Source organism: Protomyctophum parallelum (assembly GCF_964188405.1).
Source record: "Protomyctophum parallelum genome assembly, chromosome: 4".
NCBI lineage: Eukaryota > Metazoa > Chordata > Actinopteri > Myctophiformes > Myctophidae > Protomyctophum > Protomyctophum parallelum.
The window spans coordinates 30,985,098-31,004,631 of NC_139700.1; the positions used below are offsets into that span (position 1 = coordinate 30,985,098).

The 19,534-nt window shown below is 43.1% G+C and overlaps 1 protein-coding gene across 1 annotated transcript in view; it reads left to right on the forward strand.

The window, feature by feature from the left end:
* The window catches only part of tmem117 (transmembrane protein 117), a 95,180-nt gene that overhangs the window by 59,041 nt on the left and 16,605 nt on the right, over positions 1 to 19,534 (forward strand). Inside the window, exons 4-6 of the mRNA XM_083763855.1 lie at positions 5,600 to 5,699; positions 10,306 to 10,403; positions 15,000 to 15,159. Of these exons, the coding sequence (XP_083619981.1) occupies positions 5,600 to 5,699; positions 10,306 to 10,403; positions 15,000 to 15,159 (358 nt within the window). The remainder of the gene's footprint in view (positions 1 to 5,599; positions 5,700 to 10,305; positions 10,404 to 14,999; positions 15,160 to 19,534) is intronic.

Consider the following 19,534-nt stretch of genomic DNA (forward strand, 5'->3'; position numbering starts at 1 on the left):
AAACATTGTTGAATTGTGATGATGATATGACTTGGGAACTTAATATTGAAGTATACAGTTTAAAAGATCTTACTGCCTTTTCTTTACTTCTAACATAGAACCCAGACAACGATAAGGTTACTGTATGCATGCACACACACAAAAAATAAAATAAAGGGATTACTGTATACTGTACATTTCCATTCCAACAACATGGTTTTACTGAAAACATTGCACCTGGCTACAGCTGCTATTGACAATGAATATCGACTCTATCGGGTGGAAACCTCATTATGTCCAATACTGATACTTTTCAGGATTCAAATTCAAAACGAGCTTGTAGATCTGCTACTTTTGATGCAATTTTTACTTTTGCTGCAATACATCACAAAAATTCGATAACCAACATCCCACATGATATCTAGTCTCATATCATGATAACAAACTAATATCAGTATATCAGAATACATACGACCACAATGGAAACAAGTCCGCGGGACTTTTTTTTGCCTTAATGTCATACTGTATTGCACCTCTGTGCTGTTTAAATTTCTGTCCAATAAAGAATTCAATCAATGAAAATGGCCCGGCTCTAACTGTGGCTTGGAGGTATAGTTGATGACTACCAGGCAAAGATAAATCTCTCTCAGCACACTGTTTTAGAATCCTAATGAACAGAACGTGCCCTGAAACCGCATCAAAGTTGTTACTTTGATCAAATAAAATAAAAGTAATTAAAAAAAAATGGATGACTGGGAATGGTGAAAGTGCTCGATTCATCAGCAATGTGTGACATTGCAAAAAGGATTAATTGGCAATCTCATGCAGTGTGAGTTATTGAATAGAAAGGTCAAGTACAGTCTGACGGTCGCACTGATTGATGTAAACGTCTATTGCAGTGGGTTTCTGGAGCATGAGGCCCACTTGAAAATACTGAAAGCATTTGGCGGCCCACCCATCAGACCACTTTGTCTCCCAGCCCACACATGTGGCTGGGAATCAATCTATTGCATACAAACAACGACAACAGAATCAATAGCACGTCTGCATTGTGTTTAGTTAAGATTTTTCCTGTTTAATTCAGTTGTCTACACATGAATGATTTTCACTTGCCTTGCCTGATCAAAACCTCATAGAACATTAGCCAGTTAACAGCAACCCAATGTGTCCAGGCTTAAAAAAATAAGGAAAATAAGAATTATACATATATATACACACACACCGGTATATATATATATATATATATATATATATATATATATATATATATATATATTGTGAATTTGACAGAACAAGACTTTGAAGGTCATTGAAAGAGAGCGGCTTGACATTTCTATGACCGTCCGAGCGTGCAGACAGTGATAACACTATCTCCACGGAGGGTTGTCCGAGCTGGCGCGGCTGGCGCTGCTGGCATCCGTGCCGAGGCGGCCACGGCAGAAGGCTCAGCAGCACTCGAGCCACAGGAGCCATTTTGGGTCCGATTATTCATGGTGCTATACTGTACCGGCGTTGCACCGCTTCTGGATTCTCTCATTAGGTCATCCAGCTCCAAAGGCCATTAAAATTTCAAGACAGCATGAATAAGTCATAGTACTGCCTCTGATCATGCAGAGCAAAGAGTCCCCAAACTCATCATAGTTGCTCCGCAGAGAATAAGGCAAAAGAAAACCTCAACCTCACACAAACCTCTATCCCCTGTTATAACAAGGGATAACATTTGCCCAATTAGACATGTCTGGAGGTAGAGGTTGAAATAGATGGCTGGGTTGATTGTTGCATTTCATAGCTGTTCGGACAGAAACCTTGTATCTCCAATGCCCTATACTTCAACAAGGTTTCTGCCCCGGCGACAGCGACGATTTAAAGGCGAGCGTGTCGTGCCAGACAGCATTTTTCTCCACAAGTATCGATTTGAGTTGGTTTTTTTGTTGCTGCGGGTAAACGACTCCCTGCGGGATCTCCTTGGTAACTGGAGCCGCGCCAACTTCACTGAACGTCTAACTGACTTAATGCACGTATAAATCGCCATTCAAATCAAGGCCATTTTTATTTGCTGGGCGCAGAGTCCAGGCAATAAGTCACCTGCACTACCTCTTACGCTTTTGTTAATGAAGGCCTGTCAGAAGATATTTAATGAACACTGCTTTGATGATGTATGATTTATAATGTTCTCGCTTTACACAATTCCTGGACACAGGTCTGCTGGGCAATTAACCGAAAATATATCGAAAGCGATATTTAGAACCAATAAACGACAGAATAATCGAGAAGCAAGTTAAGTTTAGAGAAGTTAATTATAGAGTATTTATTGTTTTCTTATCATGGAATTGACATGTAAAGATTCGAATAGATTTTTTTTAGAATCGACTAAATCAATTAGTCTGATTAACCATCTAACCCTGTATTCTACTTTGTTGTACAATGGTAGTGTACAAAAACAGTGAAGATAGCTGATCTACAAGCTGACAATGTGACCCTGCAATGCGTTGTAGGCTTGTAGATCTGCCATTGTCATATAGGTTTACTGTATAGTACGTTCATGAATTGGAATCGAGGCAAACATATGTTCATTAATCGTAGTCGAGGCAAAAGTTTTAAATAATCCTGAAATTGATTTGAAAGCCTGATAGTACAGACACTGGAAAACTGTTGGCATGTTGTGCGGTTAAATTGCCATTAACTCATCATGAGTGTTCTAGATTTCCTCTGTTGTGAACTAATAAGCAGATGCAAAAAACATGAGGATCCATTAGCATGAATTAAAGATGAACATACAGCAGGGATAAGTTAACCAACCATAATGGTTTTATCCTTTACGTGTTCTGTAGCGTCTTCTTTACGAAGGCTCTGTGGCTTGGTAGCCACAGAGTGAGAAGTGCTATATGAATACAATGTACTTACTTACTTACTTCCTTCCCTCTGGACAATCTGGTTTGTGATACCAGCAGTGGTGTAAAATAACTAAGTACATTTACAGGACCACTTCAGCACTTTTCAACCTATCTTCATATACTAGGTCCTCACTTAATAATCATGATAAAATCACCGATGTCTTTCTACTTAATAATCATGATAAAATCACAGATGTCTTTCTACTCTGTCTGTGTCTCATAGGAGGACTGTGGGCAGTTCAGAAACCCGTCCACCAGTTACATCATCGTTGCAGATTTCTTTTTAAGCAATATTTATTTTACAAACATGTTTAGATTTGTATTATTATGAGAACGATGGCTTCCATTTTCGCATTGCAACCTTTCAGGACTAGAAAGCCTTGCCGTTTCTATTAGCTTGGAATCCTAACTGCCCACAGTCCTCCTATGAGACACAGACAGGGTAGAAGAAAATTGGGCCATTTTATCATGATTATTAGTGAGGACCTAGTAGTATATGAAGATAGGTTGAAAAGTGGTGAAGTGGTCCTTTAAGTACAGTTTTGAGGTAGTTCTACTTATATATTTTGGCACTTTTATACTAAAATGTATAAAAATGCCAAAATGGCAATACTTTTGTACTTTTACTTAAGTACATTGTGAAATACTATACTTAAGTAGAACCAAACATTAAAAAAGTCCATAGACTTGGCTGCCACATGACGTCACGAGTGGGGTATGTTGGGATTATGTTGTACTTAGGACGTCCTTGAAAAAGAGAGCTTTCTCTCAACGGTCTTACCGGAATAAATAAAGGTAAATAAAATTGAAAAAAGGGGGCACGGTGGCACAGTTGGTAGTGCTGTCGCCTCACAGCTAGAAGGTCCTGGGTTAGTTTCCCGCTCGGGGCGCTGTGGGTGCTGGCGGCGTGTTTCCTCCTCCGCGTCATCAGTGCCCATACCCGAAGGCGGGGTTGGCGAAAGGGCCTTTCTGTGTGGAGTTTGCATGTTCTCCCCGTGTCCCCTAGGGTAGATACCCTCACAAAAACATGCCGTAATCCTGGTCTCTAAACTACCTCCCCCTGGCCAGCCGGGGCGCCTGATGGAGGGGAAAGGAACTGGTTGGAATAACGTGTTCCTTCCACGCGCTACGTCCAACCAGGGAAACTCCCCCCTGTCAGGTGTAAAGGAGCAACTTGGACACTCAAGCATGAAGGAAGCATGAGTTAAGTCCGTTGCTCTCCCCAGGTTGGCTGAGGGTGTGTAGAGCCCAGGATCACATTAGATGATTGACACAGGGGTGAAAAATGGGTTACAAAATCGTGGGATAAAAAAATATATTAAAAAATAAATAATAAAAGAATAAACACGCACAAAGACAATAGTCAAGACTGATTGAGAAACATCATTAAAAGTGGTGAATGTACTGTAGGAAAAAGCAGACACAGTCCAAATTGGCATCAACATGGGCATGAATGTTTCACCAGCCCTGTAATGCCAACAGGAAACCGTTCTGGCTAGTAGAAAAACGACCCGAGGACAACAAAGACGAATGGTGCCGTTGACTTCAAATGTGACCCTCGAGAGTGCAGCCAGCACGCTTAGCATCGCATCTATTATATTCATGAGAGTGTGACCTGGATGGAGGGGGGGGGGGGGGGGGGGGGGGGGGCTACATGGGGTGGATGAGCGCCCCACCTGCTCCACTCAACATCTAAGACGTTGTGCTGCCAAGAGATCAAACAGGCCCCTTTGTTCTCCCAGGCTCCCATCCAGTCCCGTGGAGGAGGCAACTGACCCACTTTTGCCTCCTCTCCCTGTGTTAATACCTGGAGAGACTGGAGAGATGTACTGGTATGTCTGCGTGCGTGCGTGTGCGCACGCGCGTGTGTGCGTGCGTGCGTGTGTGTGTGTGTGTGTGTGCATGCTGAACGAAAACCCTCTCATCTCCATCCTCTCCGTGGAGATCCAGACGTAACTGGGACTCGGAAGAATGCATGTCATTTTTTATCAAACGTTACAAGCGAACGCGATCGTTTTGCATCTCTGTAATGGCATATGCTTTTAGCCCGGTGCCCATGTTTCGCTTAGCATAGCCGTTATGTGCTGCTGCTGCTGCTGAATGCTAGAACCAGGCTCCGCCAACTCCCTCGTGTTTGCAGGGAAGACAGTCTCATTGTTTTGGCAATGCCGATTACAAATCACTGTGACACGGGGAGCAAATTTGCCAAATAAATGGATAATTTACCAGACATTAGGAAGACAGATGAGAACCAAACGAGAGGGAGTTTGTTGCTGTACAAACGAATGCCGCGGCGGCAGTGATGTAAATTGTTTACAACCCTCAGGGCGACTTGGTAGGTAGAGCCATCACACAGCGTTTGCACACACACGCACACACACACACATTGATTAACTCTGACAGCTAGCATCATGACACTGAGCAGTGATGATGGCTTTCTGTCGTCCCGGCACTGACCTCTTTCCACCTGCCTAACTCTTTCCACCTGCCTAACTCGCTGCCATTCACTGCCCTCAGATTTTGTACTTAAGTAAAAGTATAATTACTGCAATGCAAAAGTCCATTCAAAATTAAAAGTACAGAAAATTGGAAATACTCCAGTAAAGTAAAAAAAAAATACCTTAACGTTTTACTAAGTACAGTACTTATGTACTTAGTTACTGTATACCACAGCTCACTGCCCTCATCACATCTCTCTCTCAATCTCTCTTGTGTCTCTTTCTCAGGCCCCACATGGTGACAGAGTACATGGGCATCAGGAATGAGAGTTTCATGAAAATTGCTGCAGTGGGAACGTGGATGGGAGACTTCGTCACCGCTTGGATGGTGAGGCTCCTACAGTTATATAGCCGACCCCATGCATGCACCACCCTCCACAGTGTCTGGTGACCATCCATATGGGAGAACCCTCGAACAAGACATTGCATGATATTATCATTTGGCTCCATTTGTACACCCTTGGAGATACAGACCTGTAAGCGTCCATTTGGCTCTTAACTATCAATAATGTAGATGGGACCCCAGGGACCCCCCCTCCCCAAGGACCCGTTTGGGAACAATTGCCTAGTGAGGTGGTGGCTAGCTATTCAGTTGAATTACAACTCACACTGTAAGATTTAAGATTATTCACAAGCATTCGGAAGTTTATGAAGCACAAAGAGATGGGATATGAAATATTAATATGCAGACGAGACAACATGATGTTCTAATAAGCAGATGGGTTTTTACTTCAACAGTGACTTCCCATATTGCAGTTCCCGCAAGGCTGCAGTCATACAGGTCTTATTAATAAAGCAGTCATTAAACACATCTCTATGTCCAGCGGATTAGGGAGTGATTAAGCCGAGTTATATGCGACTGTACAGATACCGGGGGTGGAGATGCCATGCCCAATTTTGTTGTCACATCACATAGGGTTTTGTGCAAGTGCCATCAGGCACAGTTTCCAGGAAAGAAAGGGCGGGGGAGCAGAAAGAGGGAGAGCAATGAGAAGGTCAAGTCAAGTCAAAAGAAAAATCTAAGCTACAGTATGTATATTACACTGTATACGCATAGCATAAAAGCCAGCAGGTGTGAGGTTAGACATAAGGGGTGCAATACCGTGCAATCAGTGGCGGCAGCGCATAAATATGCCCCCCCACGTCCCCACAGTCTGTCTGAGGTCAGAAGCAACCTGTATATTAAACAATGCCAAGGACACTGACGTAGACAGATGGAACCAGGATGAAAAAATATATATACTCTTTACCCATACACAAGATGTAACGGTAAACAAACCTTGAACCTACTGTATAAGCTAATGCTAATGCAAGGTGCTACCTAAGTGATACTTCCCATAGACAGCCCCTTCATCCAAACAGAAAAGTACTCTCTAATTATATTAAACAACGTCAAAATCACCAACATTGCAGCTGTAGAGAAAGCTTGAATTATCATCTTACTATCGGCAAAGTGTTTGTTTCATAAAAATCCACCGTAGACATTTTATGAGCTATACTCCCTTTCAAGAAATTCCTTGCATGTGATGTTTTTCTAAGTGTTGGAGTTTGGAAGTGCTCGTTGAATATCACTCAACGGCCCATGTGTACCACCTGTTTTGAATGTGCACATAGTGCAGGAGGCAGCAGGAGGTTGCTTCACTGATAACGAGCGCTTCCAAACTCTGAATTTCTTGACAAGAAGTAGCTCATAAAATGTCTACGGTGGAATTTTATTAAACAAAAACTTTACAGATAGAAAGAGGATAATTCAAGCTTTCCCTACAGCTGCAATGTTGGTGATTTTGACGTTAATGTTTAATATAATTTGATAGGACTTTTCTGTTTGGATGAATGGGCTGTCTATGGGAAGTATCACCTATAGGTAGCACCTTGCTGGCAAGATGGCTGCGGTCTGAATATGGGCAATAACACCTCATCACTCTCATAATAACAAGGCCCAGAAATTCAGGATAATACAAGTATAGCACTCCAAACTGATTCCAGCCCTGCCCACTAATTCTCCAGAGGGTTCACAGATAGCGTGCAGGTATTGAGTCTAGTGTGGGGGTCAGATGATGAAGCGAGCATATGCAGCGAAGGGGGCGGAGTAGAGAGGTAAACTATAGCTCTTCCCTTTGGACTGGACTGGGTTCATTTGTCAACATAAATGGAGGAGAGCTGCGTCCAGAGGGGGTTAAGGGGGGGGGGGGGGGGGGGATGCACATAGAGGAAGAGGAGGAGAGGGCCCTGACACCAGGCAGCACACATGGTGCCGGAGACATCTTGACAAGCTCCTTCACTGCCCACATTAGTATTCTACAGTACACACACACTGCAGGGAGGGAGGGAGGGAGGGGGAGGGGAGGGGAGAGTGACGAGAGGGAAAGAGAAAGTAATGAGAGAGAGAAGGAGGAGAAGGCAATAGCGGAAATGTAGTCGGGATTGCGTGAAGGGAAAGGGGGAGACGAGGCGTAGAGCGACAAGGTGAAACAGAGACAGGGACAGAAAAGGCGTGAGAGATATGGAGAGAGACAGACGGAGCGACAGACGACAGAGTTAGACACTGGGCAGGGCAAAGTGCTGATTCCGTTAATTACATTGAAGTTTTCTTGCGTGCGTGCGTGGGTAGGGGGGCGTGGGGAGGAGGTTGTTACATAGCCTACAATCTATTCAACAAGGCACTTTAAGACGATGACCTCTGTCTCTGCAGGAGAGAGAGAGAAGGAGAGAGAGAGAGAGAGAAGGAGAGAGAGAGAGAGAAAGGGAGCACATGCAGATTTAAAATGTGTCATAGGCTGATGAGCGAACAGGAAGAGCTTGTTTTCACGATGTTGCTGCTGATGCCAGAAAAAAAGAAGAAATCAATCGCTGATTGGCAGATCCAAATCCTCCCCGATACGAGATACAGTCTGTCTCCACATCCATAAGCATGTTCCCATGGATGTTCATAGCCGCATATTAAATTCAACTCCGATAGCACATTGTTGCCCGTCAAAGGCTATAATGTTCTCTATAATGTTTAATGATCGAGAGACATCGTCACATGTATAGCTCTTCGACCAGATGAAGGCATTATCCAGAATTGATTGTGATGCCCCACTGCCTTTCTTGCGCTGGGCATAGTGAGCAATTGCCCAGGGCGCCAAACCACTGGGGGGCGCCAAGAGGGGGGGGGGGGGTTGCCCAGAGCGCCAGTTGGCCCAGCCCCGTCCCTGGCAACGATACGTGAAATGCTTTCATGCACATTAATAATACAAGCATGTAGGCCGTGATGAGCCGTTTTGCACTTGAAACATGTGGGACAGACGGACCGAGTGGCTTACTGTGTGAGACATGTGGACAGACGGACAGAGTGGCTTACTGTATGAAACATGTGGACAGACGGACAGAGTGGCTTACTGTGTGAGACATGTGGACAGACGGACAGAGTAGCTTACTGTATGAAACATGTGGACAGACGGACAGAGTGGCTTACTGTATGAAACATGTGGACAGACGGACAGAGTGGCTTACTGTATGAAACATGTGGACAGACGGACAGAGTGGCTTACTGTATGAAACATGTGGACAGACGGACAGAGTGGCTTACTGTATGAAACATGTGGACAGACGGACAGAGTGGCTTACTGTATGAAACATGTGGACAGACGGACAGAGTGGCTTACTGTATGAAACATGTGGACAGACGGACAGAGTAGCTTACTGTATGAAACATGTGGACAGACGGACAGAGTAGCTTACTGTATGAAACATGTGGACAGACGGACAGAGTGGCTTACTGTATGAGACATGTGGACAGACGGACAGAGTAGCTTACTGTATGAAACATGTGGACAGACGGACAGAGTGGCTTACTGTATGAAACATGTGGACAGACGGACAGAGTAGCTTACTGTATGAAACATGTGGACAGACGGACAGAGTAGCTTACTGTATGAAACATGTAGACAGACGGACAGAGTAGCTTACTGTGTGAGACATGTGGACAGACGGACAGAGTAGCTTACTGTATGAAACATGTGGGACAGACGGACAGAGTGGCTTACTGTGTGAAACATGTGGACAGACGGACAGAGTGGCTTACTGTGTGAAACATGTCGACAGACGGACAGAGTAGCTTACTATACAACAACAACACAGGCCGGTATTTCATTACGCCTGTCAAGCACAAAGGTATATGCTTTGTAATACTATACAGTATGTTACAATGTCTCTGTCGGGTAGAAACCTTGTATGTCCAAAACCATTTGTTTTAAGGAAATGGGGGGAAAAAACCAATGGATCTATAATGTAGTATTTTAGACACAAGCTCTTATATTTTCATTGGCTAAATATTGATATATAAAACATTACACACAGACAGACTTAGCCACTTTTATCCTATAGTGTGGCTATTATTTGGCTATTTTCAATAGGCAAAAGTTAAGTTTCAATTATTATTTTTTTAAATAGCAAATAATTGCAAATCTACAAGTCTACTAATATTGGCTATTTTCGCTAATGACACTGTCTTTTACATGACACTGAGATTTCTGCCAGACAGTGATAAGATGATGCCAGACTCAGAGTTATCAGATGTTTTAGACTTATTTTTCCATCTTGTGTGCAGAACCTGTGCCAGTATTATGCTATACTGTCTGTACAACCTGTATACTGTACAATATTACGAAATGGAAAATAGTCTGCAATGTAGAAGCCATTGACCACATAACAAGCAACCAACATAAAATAACCAACATGAAAAAAGGGAGAAAATAAATCAACAAAAGTTGGTTTTCTCAGTAAGTCTTACACATATCATAATTCATTTATCAGCCTGGGTTTGAGTTTAATTTCCAAAACAAACAGATGGAGAACCCGAGTTCAACTGGGCCCTCTGCATTCCCTTGTAGCCTACACCCTGGCCTACAGTATTGTATGTAAACACTTTTTTTTTCTTTTACCTTCTGTAGGTAACAGACATGATGCTGCAGGCTTCAAACTACCCAGACTGGGGCAAAGCAGCCAGGAGGTTCTGGAAAAAAGGCAACACCAGGATCGTTCTATTCTGGTAGGCATTTTACCTACTCTTCCCACCCACTCTGGGTGTGTGTGTGTGTGTGTGTGTGTGTGTGTGTGTGTGTGTGCTCCCGTCAGTCTGCGTGTACGGTGCCCTCCGTAGCCCCCTGCGGGGTTACACACAGTCGATATCCGTGTTAACCCCCCCCCCCCCTCTCAGTGTCAGCACCTTTAATTAGAAGAACAACTGGGGGAAACAATCAATGGACACGGCAAGGTCATGGGGCCAGCCAAACTCCTGCCTTTACACTTCACATCTCACCAGCAGTGTGACCCCCTTAAATAACAGCTGAACAAACGCTTGCAATCCCTGTCAGATATGGCCATTACTTCTGGACCGACAAGTCCATCCGTTCCTACTTGATGTATTACATTACAGTAGCATAGATTCACGAAGGGTCCGATCAAGCAGTTCTGTGCCTGTCTTTATTTTACAGTCAATGCATGTGCAGCAACGCCATCGAAAAGCTTTGTGACATCTATCTAGACCTCTCGTTGCTGTCAGGTAGAAAGTTTCACATTTTTATGTTTTTTTTTCGTAAATGACTGCAATTACTTCATCACACAAAAGTGTCGCACAACATTATCGAAAATAGCAGATCTACAAGCATACAAGGTTTCCACCCGACAGCAAAGATATAGGGCATAAGTGGTTAAAGGAGAATTCCGGACCAGCGCTTTCCAAGCACAAGTTCCGGAACAGCAAGTACTGCTCTCTGGATGTTATTAATAAAAAAATATACAGTATATGTTAATTTTTCACCTGTACCACTCGTGCTCCGTACTCTTTTTACAACTCGAACCCTGTTGACATCAGTCTGATATGTACAGAGAAAGCGTGGCTGAGGAAAAGTAGACATTTCAAACTTCAAAGCCAGTTTAGGCCGCGGTGTCAGAACGTTTCCACGGAATCGATTTGCTGTCCATTAGAATTCAAGAGAAGGAGAAGGCCTTCTTCCACAAGTCTTTGTCTTGTTATTGACGGACGTCCCCCCTGGAATTGGACTTTCACAATCGATTATTCTGATTTTGACAAGACGTCACATGAAATACCTCCGCTTGAAATATGATTTATGAAAGTGCTGCTGGCCGTCCGGGCGGGGTACAAACTAGATATAAAAAAAGCACTGAACAACCCTGGTGAATTCTAAGTGACAGCACTGACGGAAAAAAGTATTACCGGTATTTATATTATTGGAGAAACACTCTGTTACAAGTAAAAGTCCCGTAATCAAAAAGTACAAAAGTATTGGCTAGTAACTAAAGTTTTCAAATAATTGTAGTGGAGTAAAAAGTACAATATTTGCCTCTGAGATAGTGGGGTAGAAGTATCAAGTATAAAGTATTAAAAAACTAGAAATAATCCACTAAAGTAAAACAAAAAACCTCTATACACTACTTGAATAAATGTAGTTACTTTCCACCACTGGTGAATAAGTGACATTGCCACAAAAGTCATTCATGTGGAAGAATAAGCATGCTACTTTGGAATATTAATCCCCCCCTGCCACAATAATGTTTTTAGCTCCTAAGTGAAATGGGACGGTACTATAGCGGTCCACAAGCCAGGCCAGCTGTTGTGTGGCGGTATAATGTGCGGTGGGACGCTAATCGGCGAGTGACATTGAAACAGATATATACACAAGTGAGGGAAAATACAAGCTTTTCCCCCCGCTGCTTAAACCCTGCTTATGTTCCAGCAGACACAACTAATGCAGAATTACTGCAGTGAGAGATAAACATGGAGAGTCCGAAACTCATTCATTTATTTAGGTTACTTGGAAAACCCTGTTGTTGGTGGAGAGGGAGAGTGGTCAGCCCTTTGCTTTTACCGAGATGTAGAAAAGCTGAGAGGGAAGGCGTAGTAGAAGGAGCACATTGTGAACCCGTTTTGAAAATTGCTTTGAAAATAAAATGTGAACTTTTCAAAGCTATCAGGAAAGCCAGAGAGAGATAAATGCTTTTAAACTGTTCCTCAACAGGAGGAAACCACTCACAGTGCCCACTTTCAACGACAGATGTATGAAAAGCTCTCGCCTTAATGATTAACCTTGAAGTCAGTGGTAATGGTGCCGCTGGTGTGACAGACGTGTCGTCATTGTTACATCTACCTAGCTATGATCCATTTGTCGCTCAAGTTAAACACAAAAGGCTTTTGGTGCATCATTCTGGACTGATTCATTTTAAGTTCCGGTGTCCATCACCGCACCTGTCAGGGCACCCGTTTCGAATACCATCAATGCATTGCAAGGGACAAAATCACCTTTAATCAGAGCATTCAATGCTCCAGTAGACGCATCTACTGACCTACCAGATCTCAGTAGCTGCATTCTGTGCTGTTCATCACAGCTACCAGCGACAACATGCGTTGTCGACTGACTCAACACTGCATGTGTGGCCCGTTAAAACTGATACAGTATGAGGTTAGGGGATTACTTGGGCCGAGAGAGCACACACAAAGCGTATCAATCAATGGTGTGAATTGTGTGAACGTGGACATGGATTACTTTACTTATTCATCAAGGTGAAAAGGTCTGTCGAGGCATCGCCTATAGGCTGTAATTTATTATCTATAGTTCTTCTCTTTCACAGGTAGGCCTATGGGCTTTAACTTCAATCTAGTCTTACCAGCACTATATAGTGCTAGTTTAATAGTTAATTAAATTCCGAGGAGCCGGAGGACTTGGTTACAAAAACTTGTCTCCGGACAGCCTCTGATTGATTGATTGATTGAAATATTGATTATCAGTTTGCAGAATTACAGTACATTTCAAGCACAAACTCAATACAAAGACTGTTAATTGTGAGTGGACGACTCAATTAAGCATTACACTTGTTTACTCTGCACAGCATAAAGGACTTGTAGCCCAATCGCCAACCAGGCAGTCCGTGTATTATATTTTTGTATAGCCTAAAATAATATCAACAAGTTAAATAAATGTCAAATTGCATGTGACACACTGTACTGGCAAAATAGTGCCACCTACTGCTTATTTCATGAACTTATTTTGTATCTCCCATGAGTCGCATTATATCAGTGGATGGAAACGGCCGACAATGCGCTTTTCTTTTTTCGACTTAAGAACATACGCTTTCTATTTTCGCGAAAATACTGCACCTAGTGACAGGAGAGCCAGTAAGGTACAAGAGCAGTGACAACATAAATGTGTAGGGAGGAGTTAATTAGCACAACGACTAAATTGGGGAGGAAAAAACTGGTGCAATATAATTGGCTACTCTAGTTAATTCACACAACTTTGAAAACAGCTTGTACTGAAGAACACTTTGCCCCACCTATCCCCACTAGAGACATGTTTCACCTCATTTGGGATGGACTGTGCATTTGAGTCAGTGCCTTAATTAGGCTGTTTCATATTGCAAAATGTGCATAGTTTGAGCTCAACAGACTAAATGCAAGAACACATTACACATGCCATTCTGTCATGCAGCTCGCATGACACTGAAAAACTGAAAAATAGGAACTGAGGCCTAGATTAACATGCAACAAAATTTGACAAAATACGTAGTGGATGGATGAAGCAAGGGGTCCCTGCTTGCTTCATCTCTCTATCAGTCAAAGCCTGTACACTTAATCAATTGATTTATGTGACATTCTCTATCCTCATTGGATGAAATTGATATCCTGACCTGGAAAATGCCTTTTATTTTCTTTCAAGAGCTGTGACATGGGAGTCTCCTGTTACTGAACACTCTATAGGGGTATAGGCTATTAGTACTTACAGAGATATTGAACATTTATTTTAACCAAATAAATGTTACCCTATCTTTAACAACTTAAAGGACAACTTTAGATTTTTTTCAACCAAGGTGGTTCATGTTTTAGGTCGTTAGGGAAAGTAAAAGGTGAGTGTTAATTTTTTTCTTTAGTTTTAGCGTTTTTAGCTATTTTTGACAGGGGGACACGGGCATTCGAACAAGTGGCCTTTTTTTTAAGTTAGGGCGATTTCCTTATTGTTATTTACTATAATCTTACTAGACCCCAGGAAATTACATCTGGCCACAGTAGTTTTTATTCTGTGTGTCTGAACGAACACCTGGAACCTAGAGGGCTGCCATACTGTGTGCGGTGGCTCAATCGCCAGTTTGTCATCTCCTCCGTCACATTTAATAGACTCCGCAATATTTTGTGGCCAGATGTAATTTCTTGAGGTCTAGTAGGACTGGACTACAGTAAATAATAATAAAGAAATCATTAAAAAAAGACAAAAAATACATTTAGCCACTTGTTCGAATGCCCCCGTCCCCCGGCTAAAGTCGTTCAAACGAAAGAAAGCAGTAAATTACATTTTTGACATGCAATGACACTGTACCTTTTACTTTCTCTAATAACAACCTAAAACATGAACCTTGAAAAATACCAATGTTGTCCTTTAAACCCCAGCATCCATATATTGTATGGAAACTGGAAACCACAGAAAATAATAGATTGACAAACTGTTATTTTCAACGGCTTTCCCCACAGCAGCAGAAAGCCCTGAGGGACTCAGAGGCTGAGGTCGCTCAACCATATGGGGTTTATGTCATTAAGTGATTTTTTTAACAAAGGACCTCTCCTCTCTCTATGTAGGACGGTGCTGATCTCCCTCACCTCCGTGGTGGTGCTGGTGATCAGCACAGACTGGATCAGCTGGGACAAGCTGAACAGGGGCTTCGTGCCCAGCGACGAGGTCTCCAGGGCCTTCCTGGCCTCCTTCATCCTGGTCTTTGACCTTCTTATTGTCATGCAGGTATGGTCCACACCCCCCTCCACACACACACACACACACACACACACACAGTCCCCCGTGGCCAATTAAAACAGGGAGCTGCCTGGGACAGGGTCCCGGCATCACTCTGTCACATGGAGCTGTGCCGTGCCGTGCCGTGCCGTGCCGCAGGCTGTTTGATCACTGCTAGCTGCAGTTGACCCCAGAACTACTACACTACACGCCCAGGGACTGGGCACATGCGCACACACGCACACGCACACGCACACGCACACGCACACGCACACGCGCACACGCACACGCACACACACACACACAGCTATAGGCTATTTGTCAGGGCATCAACATTTTAGGATGAGGATTTCATGAATGGTAATCGTTTTTGTGCCACTTTTATACTTTCTTTTTACTAAATCAGGTACAACACTGACCGTAGCGAACCCCGCCGGCGTAAACCATAACCTCTAAAGGCCTAATCGGCCTATAGAACCTGTAAATCATTTGAACTACTAGTAGGCTTGACTGGCTAGTGTGTCTACTGTCTACTGTCTATGGTGTCCAATGGTGTCTACCGTCTATGGTGACCAATGGTGTCTACCGTCTATGGTGACCAGTGGTGTCTACTGTCTATGGTGACCAGTGGTGTCTACTGTCTATGGTGACCAGTGGTGTCTACTGTCTATGGTGACCAGTGGTGTCTACTGTCTATGGTGACCAGTGGTGTCTACTGTCTACTGTCTATGGTGACCAGTGGTGTCTATACTGTCTATGGTGACCAGTGGTGTCTACTGTCTACTGTCTATGGTGACCAGTGGTGTCATGGTGATTTTGTTTTCGGTACCACGGAACGTCGCGTGTGCGCATCGCAGCATGCACAGAACAGCTGCATAGCCTAAGCCTATATTGTTACATATACGTATGAGAGTTGAGACACACAAACACAAAAGTAGACACTAAAATAGTCAGACAAACGTCTTTACTGCACACTAGCGAAACAAAAAACTGTGCTTTGGACGAATGAATCTGTTCTTTGATGGAGGAGGAGGCATTCTTCTTGTGTGTAGAACACCACACAGCAGCAGTAGCCTACTGGAGCCATAGCCTAAGCTGCTGTAAGTGTGCATGCTTACCGTATAGGCTACGTGCGCTCAGGTAGAAACAGTTAAAGCTGTCCTGTTGTTATAAAAAGTAGTAGCCATTTGAATTCGGCACAGTACTTGACACGGTGCGCCGGTAAACCTAGACCACTGGGTACTTGGTGCGTCTTGGAAAGCACCGTTCCGTCCCTGCTCGTGCACATTAAACAATTACTGGTACCACAGCGTGGTACTGCGTTCTACGAGCATGACACCACTGATGGTGACCACCCAGTCCCGAAATTGGACCATCTGTCCCGTGTCCCACACAAACGGAACAATGTCCCGCGAATCAAGTCAGAAACAGGAACGCATGAGTCTGTCAGATAAAATGCTCTGGGCAGCGGCACCACCACCACCATAAATCACACAGGTGCCATATTTGGAATAAAATGAAAAGCTACACTTTTCTCTCTAGACCAGCGAAATTGTCTTCAGAAATGATTGTTTTGGAAATTGTACTATGCTTTTTGGGGACATTTGTCTTCTCACAAACACAAGTGCACAACCATGCATATTCATGCACACGCGATACAGGCGCACACATCACACACGCGCATGTGTACAAATTGTTTACTCCGTTACATCTCTCCTCCCAAATTGACCCTTGGTCCACTTTGTTTTTCACTTTGTTTTCCTCCTCTCCTCAATGATGATGACTTTTTTCTTCTTGGTCTTTTTCTCTCCTTCATCCAACATCCTCCTCTCTCCCACAGGAGAGTACTACTCACATCAATACAAGCCTGTGTGTCAGTGCTTTCATCAATATGCAAATGTGTTTGTCTGGGTGGAGAAAACAAAAACACATAGCTGTGTAGAGAGAGAGAGAGAGAGAGAGAGATATGATGGGAGCCAGAACCAGGGTCCAGATACAGTAAGCATGGTTTGAAAACAGTGTCGTTTTTGTCAACTAAAACTAAGACGAAAAATGTTCGTCGACTACCTTTTTTCACTGACGAATACTAAATGAGAACTAAATGAAAACTAAGCTATGGTGACTAAAACTAAGACTAAATGTATTGACAATTCATCAACAGATAAAAACTAGACTAAAATGTTAGGAAGGGACGTCATTTTACACTTGGTTGCATGCAATGCTGAAAATAGCAGATCTACAAGTGTGTGTGTGTGGAAGAATATGCCTCCTCCTCCATCAAAGAACAGATCTGCCATTTTCTAAAATAAAAATTTGCTGCCAAAAACAACACTGTTTGAAAACAAGCCTACTTCAAGCCTTGTCTCTGCCAGATGGAAACCTCATGTGTCCAAAACTGTTACTTTTCAGGATTCAGGAACAGCAAAAATAGCACAAAATAGCAGCGTGTCGCAAAAAACATTACGACACATTTAGAGCTTGTAGGTCGACATTAATTTTAAACAAAAAAGGAAACAAACTAAAAAACGCATTAAAACGTATTCCTGGTTTGTATTTAGGCTATTGTAGTAGAGCTGCGGTTCTCACTTTTCTTTTTACTATAGCATACTGTTTCTGTCAGGGAGAAACCTCTATCTCCATAATCATCATCCCCCCCCCCTCTTAAATTAATGCCCTATAAATTCACCATACTAGTGTTACACAAAACGCATTGGAACTAGACAGGGCATGTTTATGGGCTTATATTTAGTATCCCCTTAAAATGTGCATTTCTACTCTGCTGATTATTGGAATTACTAAGAGGCCACTAAAGCACGAGAAAGCTCATCTTCTAGAGCACTGGTTAAAATAATATACAAAAACTGTACATCTAATATAGAGTGAGACTACCTTTTTCTAGGCGTCCCTTATTTTTCGTAGAATTATGGGACACACGGCCTGGACTATTTCATGTAGTTTGCAACCCAGGAGACCTGCTACAATGCACATAAATTAATGACGGATGCAAATATATAACTATATAACTCTATTCACGCTCACTGTCACAATCATACAGTATAAGACCGGCAGGTAGGTGCACACATAGACATCAAGCTGCCATTTTACCCGTCTGTAAAACAACTGCCCTTTCCAGACCATGAATGCAGCATTCACTATGGTGAAAGAAATGCAAATGCCCTCCTCTCCTTTCTATGCCATACTGGAAGGAAGGCAACATTCAGGAGAATTGCTTTTTTTCCCCCGAAGTCTCCTGAATACAGCATTTTGGATTGAACAAATTTGTTTATCCATGTCGTACACCGCATCTCCACTAGCTAAAGAGTGCTGGGTTGTTGCGCACACAAAAAGGGCACTCTACAAGCTCACAGTGCGACGCGTTGTGAGCTTGTAGATCTGCGATTTTCCCTATTTTTGTCCAAAGGTGCCCTCTTACGGGATTTCAGCCCCTGCCCCTCTTAACACTCTCTGCATGTCCCTGTCTAGAGTATTATACTGTAATGACATCACTCCATTATAGTCCCACTGAGGACACATTTTTAATTTACACACACACACACACACACACACACACACACACACACACACACACACACACACACACACACACACACACACACACACACACACACACACACACACACACACACACACACACACACACACACACACACACTCGATTATAACCAACATGAGCAAGATTAAGAGTGCATGGTTCTAAAGATGGGTTTTGATACATTTTAATTGCTCAGCCAGCTCTAATCATGGATGCTGCATTCTTTCAGTTCATTGTGTTGAACACTATTCATGAGGGTGTCATGGAGAGTAATTAGCCCACCTGAGTCCTGACTTAATTTCACCTTCAGGTAGAACACTGAGGTGTTCACCAGAACACCACTGTCAGGCAGAAACCTTGTATATATCCACATGTATCCAGCGCAGCGCAGCTATATGAAAATAGCCGATCTGCAAGCTCACAACATGATGTGACGTGTTGTGAGCTTGTAGATCTGCTATTTTAAAAAACATTTTGAATGTTTGAAATATTTTTAACAACATAAATCTTTGGGACATTGACATACCAGTAGGCAATTTGACCAGTGGTGGACAGTGTCATGATTTAGGCAAAAAATATAACACACACACGACTTACTGTCACCCGGTGCCAGACCCCTGCACCCCCAACCCCCCTTAATTTTCCTTCTTTATGACAGACCCCTCTCGTTTCTCTCCCAGTGTACCAGCCAGCATGTTTACAACAAGTTATTTATGATTTCAATTAGTCGGTCCTTTCAGCGGTGGGGCCCCGCCGCTGCTCTCACGGCTCTAACCACACGTTGCGCGCCAGAGAGTTTGTCAATAAAACAAAACTCATCCCGCCGCTGCG